The following is an 8,136-nucleotide window of genomic DNA, read 5'->3' as shown; positions in this document are numbered from 1 at the left end:
GGTGAAAAATAGTCACAGACAACTATGGTATCCTTAACTTTGTTTCATTATTGATTGAAATAGACTATTATTTTGAATTAGATTGTGCCAACAAGACCATAGCTTTTCTTAACAGAACTTTGGTTGTTTGGAAACAAATTTAAATATGTTAAAATAAAATAAAATAAAATCCCATTGTAATATAAATATAAGTTAATTTGTATATACCTTCTGAACGTCTATTGCAGCATCTATTCTTAAGGTTTCTTTGGCTATCGATTTCGACTGCAGTAAAAGCCATCCATGCCAACGAATTGTATTGCAAAATGTGGATTTAGCAGGGAATGAGGAAAAGCTAAAGCAGAGTGTAACAATACCAATTTACAGGAGAACGGAACAGTTACGCCAAGCTGCCCTTAAATCTACAATACAGTTAAGGATAAAGTGTGGTAGGAAAATGAAGTTTCGTGGATTCTTTATACGATCTAGCATTCATTGGTGCACATTGCATACTACTTGTATCTCACTGATACAATGGGACCGTTGTTTGCATATTTGAGGTTATTTTTAATAGATAGCTGATAAAACAAAATGCACAACAAAACAGTTGTCAATATCTACCATCTAATTTTATTCAAGCGGAAAATGTTCTGAATTACAAATATATTGTTCGAGCTTGAGAGTCTTCTAACGACGTTTAAATGACGAGGACGGAGTATTTGATGAATCTAGCTAAACAATCTGTTTTTTTCCGCATGGCGTGGTATATCTGGAAACAAGAATCTGTAACAAAATCAGCAAAGTTTGATTGTCTAGCTACTTTTCAAAGTTTCTTTTTCTGCATGTCAAACCACTTATGTTGAATGTTGGGAGAACATAAATACAAGGCGTACCTTATAATTTCGCATATGCTCTGAACTTTTCAGGTGCGTCCTTAACAGATTCAGGTATACGCATGTTGCAAAAAAGAGTAACTCTTGAGGATGCAATTAGTGTTTTATTCTCAGGAATGGAGGGATCACATTTCGAAAGTTGCACCTCCCATACCTGCTCAAAAAGTTCCATGGCATTCTTAATTAGAGCAGATGAATTGCATGAATATATACACATTTTCAATTACTAGCCTAGCCCCATGCTATCCAAAGTAAAGGTTGCTCTAATTTTCATCTGAATATATGTACACCATTCAGGATATTCTCTTCGATAAAAAACTAGTTTTACCAGAAACTTTATGTAGTTCAAACAATAATTTTATATTAACGCATCCTCCCACATATAATCCTGAGACCTAGGAATCTATGTTCCAAATTGATATTCAAGGCGTACAAGTGTACGATAAAACACCACTCATTTAAAAAAAAAATTCTACCTGAATGGTTTTGCCAATGTTGACTGGTGTAGCCTCAGCAATGACAAAGTCTCCTAACTGCGCGCTCTTTAAATAGTTGATGCTGAGTTGTATCCCAGCCACTCTCTGCAGCCCTGATGCAAGGTGAGCTCCCATGCTTGCGAGAGCCTCAGCTATCAGAGCCGAGACCCCACCATGCAGCATCTTGAATGGCTGCATATCCAGATCTCAAATGCTCAATTAAAGATAACTCAACCACCAATCATTCAATGTCATGAAGTTATTAGAAACTACTAATTCCAAAAGTTGAAAATAATGGAAGGTGATCCAATAAAAGTTGTATAATTTAACACGTGCACACATATCTATGCCGTAGACCATGAAACATAGATCCAGAAACAACATATAAAGCATACACGTGCATGTCGGTCTAGTATTGGACATCAAAGTCTTGAGGAACTAACACACAAGGCAAATTTCAATGAAATATAAAGTGATTGCAGAATAGAAGGATTAGACTTCCATAATCTTGGTATTTAATGGTAGACAAGAAATTAAGAACCAATAGGAGATGCCCTGACAAGAATTTAATACTTCGAAGATATCTTTATAACAAAAAATAACAAATAAGCTAGTATAAGGAGTGGTACCTGACAACACTTTGAAGTGACCAGAAGGTGGCCTGAAACTTTGCGAGGTGAAAGGTCATCTATTTCAAATCCAATTGCGTGAAGCGGAGCATCCAAAATTTCTGTATTTGGTCGTCCTCCGGTAGGTGGCGGTGGTGGGTTCATCCTTCTTAGCCTCTTGCTTGCTTCGGGTGCTCTTGTACAAATATTCTAAACTGAAAAAAGAAATCACAGGTTGAATTCTGATCCAAAATGGAATTCTTATACCATCAAATATGGATGTTTAAACAGAAAAAGGCAATCACAGTTTGAATTCTGATCCAATATGGAATTCTGATCCAATATGGATGCTTATCCTAATTTTTTTCAATTAGATCTCTTATTGAAGTCACAGCTTCTTGTTAAGAGAAGTCACAGCTTCTTGTTCATATCAACTTTTTAGACATTTAAGCTGGTAACATTGGTTCAGTATTCATTAACCATGAAAGGAAGCTTCACAGACTTTCAAAAATCACATTCATTACACAACGCAAAAGCTAAAAGCCAAAATTTTGCAAACTCAGAAGAAAAAGTCTCTCAAAATGTAAAACAGATGCCTGAAATCCAGAGCAAAAAGGAAAAAAGAATCGACAATTCAATAACGTAAAAGTTATAAACCAAGGGAAAACGGCTCAAATCCCAAACGCAAACATAAACTAGTCCCGAATCCCGATTAGTATACCGATTCAACAACGAAAAATAAAGTTCGATATCCGCAGATAAATGATTTTTATGGAGATACAAAAAAACCCACCAGCAATCCTTCGTGAATACGAGTTTGTTCAGAGAAAATACAGCTTCAAAACGAGTGAAGCAATAAGGCATCCGCCATTTGCAAATGAAGGAACCAAAATATATACAAAGGTGAGCCGTCGTATTAGGTGAGATAAAGCCTTGCATCGGTCAACGCTGATGAGCGCCGCCGCAGTAGCGCCATGGTGAATCACCCGACTGCGAATCGATACTTTGACTGTCATATGTGGGGCATGAATTTGGTTGCTTTACGAATTAAAAAAATATATAATATTTTTCAGCGCCAAATTTTAAATTATTTTAATTTTATTCTAAGATATTATAATAATATTTTATAATTCATGCTTTAAATGAGAGGAGACTTCTAAATTTGACAAATACATTTTAACTAAAAATATCCATTTACAAATAGGAACAGGTCAAATAGTCTAACAATAGTTTCTTGACTCCAGGTGGTCAGGTCACATTTGTCCACCAGAGATATTATATCTTTATTAATTAATCTATTTAATTAAGAAATAAAATTTTGATAATTAGTTACAAATCGTAAAATACATAGACAAAACTCGTGTGAGACGATCTCACGGGTCATACTTTGTGATGTTAATTGTTTCACATCGGTTGGATAAATAACCTTTGAGTGGTATATATGGGATTGGACAATCCCCTTGAGCTAGCTTTTGAGGTTGAGTTAGGTCCAAGTTCCAATCTTAACATGGTATCAGAGCCCGAGTTTCACCGTTATGTGTTGGACTGCCTATAATTAGGCCACCCGTTCTGGCCATAATTGGGTCATTTGTAAACTTCACGCTCCAGATGTTCATTCCTGGACGTGAGAGGAGTGTGTTAATTGTCCCATATCGGTTGGATAAATAACCTTTGAGTGGTATATATGGGATTGAACAATCATCCCTCCTTGAGCTAGCTTTTGGGGTTGAGTTAGGTCCAATTTTCAATCTTAACATGTGACACGGATTTCTTATTTTGGTTATCTATGAAAAAATATTACTTTTTTATCGTGAATATCGGTAAGGTTGACCCGTCTCACAGATAAAGATTCGTGAGACCGTCATATGAGACATACTCAAACATATAAATGTTAAATTTGTTGCGAACCTGGTCATTTATGTGGTGGATTTCCACATATTAATTGTATGAACAAGTTGATTAAATGTTTTTTTTTTTAAAATCTCTCTTTCTATCAAAACATTGAAAAATTATAGCGTGACTGCTGTTCACTTCCGATGTGACATAGTCTAAGAACTGACCAAAATTTTCAAATTTATACGTTCATTTTTTTAATATATTTGATTTTTCTTGAAAATGAATTCCAACTTTATTTGCAATATGTATGGCAGATCAATTACAGGTTTGCTGTTTTTAAATTGTATTTTTATGTTAAAATAAAATATACAAACTTTTTTTTTTTGGAATCTGAAAATTATAAACTGAGATCGATGGAAGCAGCAAACCAAAAAATATACAATGTTTTTTTTAAAAATAAAAATCTCTGGAAATTTATTTTGGGAAGAAGTAAAAATGTATTTTTGGGTATTACTTTATGATAGACGATTTTTACTTGTGCAAATCGCATCATATAAAAGTTTATTTGGTATTATATTAAACTAAATAATTTTTGGGACACCACCGTTGATACAACTCAGGCACTTCTTCATTGCACATAAAATTTGAAATTTCTTATTTGGTTTTATTTCGGGAGTTTAAAGAGGTTGAGAAAATAAAATATATGTTTGGTTCTATTTTAAAAAATGTAACTAAAATACAATAGAGATAATTTGATAAAATTATTCTAAATTTTAAATATTATATCATGGTTATTGTTAGAGCCCAGCCTAGCCCATTTGCCCTGAAACCCAGCCCAATTTCATTAAGTTAAAAAAAAATAAAAATAATAATAATTATAACTTTCTCTTCCTCATCCGTATCTGACTGTAATTTTCTTCCAAATGCTTTAAGAAATTTCGGAGCTTCGTCCGTCGATTGTGGCCGCTCCGCTTGCCTAAAAATTAAATTAAATTAAATACATATTTGAAAAACCATCGATGTTAGCTTTCTATTGATATCTATTTTGCAAGAAAAATCGCGAATCCAAGTCACAACCGTAGCCGACCGCCACCTATTTTCACCGGAAAATCGGGAAAAAACTTTAGTTTAGGTTGTTTGAAGATTGAATTCGAAGCTTAAGATAAGATTCGGACTTTCAGAGGTTTGTTTTAGATTTTAGGGTTTCGAATTTTGGTTATTTTAATTCATTTGAATTTCAACAATTAATATATATATTGTATTATTGATTGTAGGTGCTATATCGGAGCTAATTGGATGTATTAACAAAATTTCAGAATTTATTTTGGCATAATTTCAAAAATTCAGAATTTTATAATTGAATTTTCGAATTTTAGTATTCAATGATTAGTGTTTAGATGCTATAGAATTGTCGTATATTAATTTTAGAAAGCCTAAATTATGAATTTTTGGAATTTTAGGCTAAATTGGTGAATATTGGCAAAACAAATAGAAGTTAATGTGAAATAAATTATTTGCCACAAGATCGGATTCTTTGGGAAAATCCTTATGATATTTCAATAGTAAATTAAATATTAGTTGAGGTACGCATGAACTATTTCATTATGACGTCTATAATGATGTGGAATGACATTAAGTATTTTGGTAGTGAATTGTGGTGTGACTTATGTGCTTCTGTGAATAACGTGATTGCAATCACGCATTTATTTGAGTTGATACTATTAGGCATAGTTTGGTACACATGATAGGATAAACATGTGATATATAATATAAGTATAAATTAATGATAAATAAGATGTATGATATTATATTTAATGTTTGGCATAGATTGCCATCATTATTGACTTTTTGAGCTGTTCAGTCATCTAGGAGCGAGTGATATGATTAGATCACTCGTGACATCTTATCAATTGAGCGAATAATAGGATTAACACGTGCCTGATGACTGTACGAGGACTGACCGGATCGCTACCGGACCCTCGATGCTACATGTATGGATGAGCGACGACTTGATGTTTAGTGGCTGCATTCCTGGCACGGGTGGCCACTGTTCCTGTTCTTGTTCCTGTTGCTGATGCGTTTCATTTGAACTCCATTTTGATATCCGTTATTTCGTTGTTACCGACATGCATTGCATTGCATTTTATTTTATTTTATTTCACGTCAGTTATATTTGTCATAATTTTACTTGTCATCATACTGGGGCTTGACCTTTTTTTCTTTTTATGGTGTGAATGTTTTTGATGCCATAGCAGGTTATCCAAGAGGCTTTGACGCCTTTGGTGAAGCGTCAGGCAGCGACGCCTAGTAGTTGGGTTGTCGATTGAGAGTTCCCAGATATACGGGGAGGTCATGCAGAAATTTCTATTGGCCCAAAGGAAAATTTTTAACCGCTTTTACTGTTTAGATTAACGAATCCTGGTTATCTGTGTCGGCTCATAAAGTCAAAGAAAGTGGCAGGCATTAAATGAGAAGACATGTTTTAATTGTTGGCTATTTAGCGGATATTTCTTGGAAATTTCAGAAGAAGGAAGACGTGTTTTACGCGTATAAAACGCGTGTTCACACTGACAAGAAGCTCTATAAATAGAGCTCCCCCCTTCATTCGGAAATCATCCCTTCTTCGAGTTTTCTCTCATCTTATAAGCATTTGAGTGCTTAGTTCTATAATATTTGTGAGATGTTTTGTTCTCTTGTATTAAGAGAGTGTGTGTTCTCTTTGGAAACACAATGAGTGAGTTGTACACCACAAAATATTATAGTGAAATTATTTTCATCTTACCCCTGGTTTTTACCCAAATAATTTTAGGGGTTTTTCACGTAAATCTCAGTGTCTAGTTTATTCTTTATTTTCAGGTTTTTGCTATCTCAAATTCCGCACATGGGACCAACAAGTGGTATCAGAGCATTGGTAAAATTTCTTAAAATTATGAGTATGCTCTGTGGTTGCAGCCCAGACTGATCTTCGACATCAGAAAAGATTTTTTGAGATTTTTTATTTAAGGCGGGATTATTTTGTCCGGTCTACTAAAATTGTTGTAGACATAATGGCGGGAAGGTACGAGATAGCAAAGTTCAACGGAAGCAATTTTATGCTGTGGAAAATAAAGATACAAGCAGTTTTAAGAAAGGAAAATTTCTTGGCGGCTATTGGAGATATACCGGTGGAGATTACGAATGATGAAAAGTGGAATGAGATGAATGATAATGCTGTTGCCAATTTACCCTTGGCTATTGCTGACGAAGTTTTGTCAAGTATCTCTGAGATAAAAACAGCCAAAATTATCTGGGATACTCTGACAAAGATGTACGAGGTCAAGTCGCTACACAACATGATTTTCCTAAAGAGGAGGCTTTATACTCTTCGGATGGCGGAATCCTCATCGATGACTGACCATATCAATACACTAAATACTCTATTTGCCCAACTCACTTCCATGGGGCATAAAATAGGAGAAAATGAACGTGCAGAGCTTCTACTTCAAAGTCTACCAGATTCATATGATCAACTTATCATCAATATTACCAACAATATTCTGATGGGCTTTCTAAGATTCGACGATGTCTTAACCGCGGTTCTCGGAGAAGAAAGCCGACGCAAGAATAAGGAAGACAGGTTGGTTACTTCGAAGCAGGCAGATACTTTGCCGATGATAAGGGGAAGATTTATGGACCGTGACTCCAGTGGGAGCCAAAGGCGAGGTAGATCAAAGTCAAGAAGTAAGAAGAAAAATATTTACTGCTTTAAATGTGGCGGTAAAGGGCATTTCAAGAGAGAATGTACGAGTATCGATAAAAGTTCTCAAGGAAATGTGGCCAATACTTCAGGCAGTGGTGAAATATTATTCAGCGAAGCAGCAACTGTTACAGAAGGCAGACACAAATTTTGTGACACATGGATAATGGATTCAGGAGCGACGTGACATATGACGTCTCGGAGAGAATGGTTTGATCATTATGAACCAATCTCAAGAGGATCTGTATTCATAGGAAATGATAATGCCTTAGAAATCGCTGGGGTCGGTACTATCAAAATTAAAATGTTTGATGGCACCATTCGACCATACAGGAGGTACGACATGTGAAAGGACTGACGAAAAATCTTTTGTCCTTGGGGCAATTGGATGACATCGAGTGCAAAACTCGGATCAAGAACGAGATCATGAAAATTGTGAAGGGAGCGCTTGTGGTTATGAAGGCGGAAAAGGTTGCTGCAAATCTGTATGTACTTTTGGGAGAAACACACAAAGAGGCAGAACTAGCTGTTGCATCAATTGGTTCAGGAGAAGAATTAACAGTGTTATGGCATATAAAGCTCGGGCATATGTCAGAACGGGGTTTGAA

General features: G+C 35.2%; 1 protein-coding gene across 3 annotated transcripts; it reads right to left on the bottom strand.

The window, feature by feature from the left end:
• Positions 1-506: 506 nt before the first annotated feature.
• LOC140839528 (1,4-dihydroxy-2-naphthoyl-CoA thioesterase 1-like) lies at positions 507-3,018 on the bottom strand. 3 transcript variants are annotated; one of them, XM_073206286.1, is made up of 5 exons: positions 2,894-3,018; positions 1,978-2,171; positions 1,349-1,540; positions 873-1,026; positions 507-762 (listed from the first exon to the last, which is right to left on the bottom strand). In XM_073206286.1, exons 2-4 carry the CDS (start codon positions 2,119-2,121, stop codon positions 874-876), a joined length of 489 nt encoding a protein of 162 aa, XP_073062387.1. In that variant the 5' UTR covers positions 2,122-2,171; positions 2,894-3,018; the 3' UTR covers positions 507-762; position 873. The 3 variants fall into 3 exon arrangements, with proteins under 3 accessions (XP_073062387.1, XP_073062386.1, XP_073062388.1); XM_073206285.1 differs by having other exon boundaries at positions 2,750-2,984; XM_073206287.1 differs by having other exon boundaries at positions 507-748; positions 2,750-2,984.
• Positions 3,019-8,136: the final 5,118 nt, after the last annotated feature.

This window comes from Primulina eburnea, chromosome 8, assembly GCF_022965805.1.
Source record: "Primulina eburnea isolate SZY01 chromosome 8, ASM2296580v1, whole genome shotgun sequence".
Lineage (NCBI taxonomy): Eukaryota > Viridiplantae > Streptophyta > Magnoliopsida > Lamiales > Gesneriaceae > Primulina > Primulina eburnea.
The sequence above is the reverse complement of the archived record's forward strand: the minus strand, read 5'-3'. Positions and strand labels throughout refer to the sequence as shown.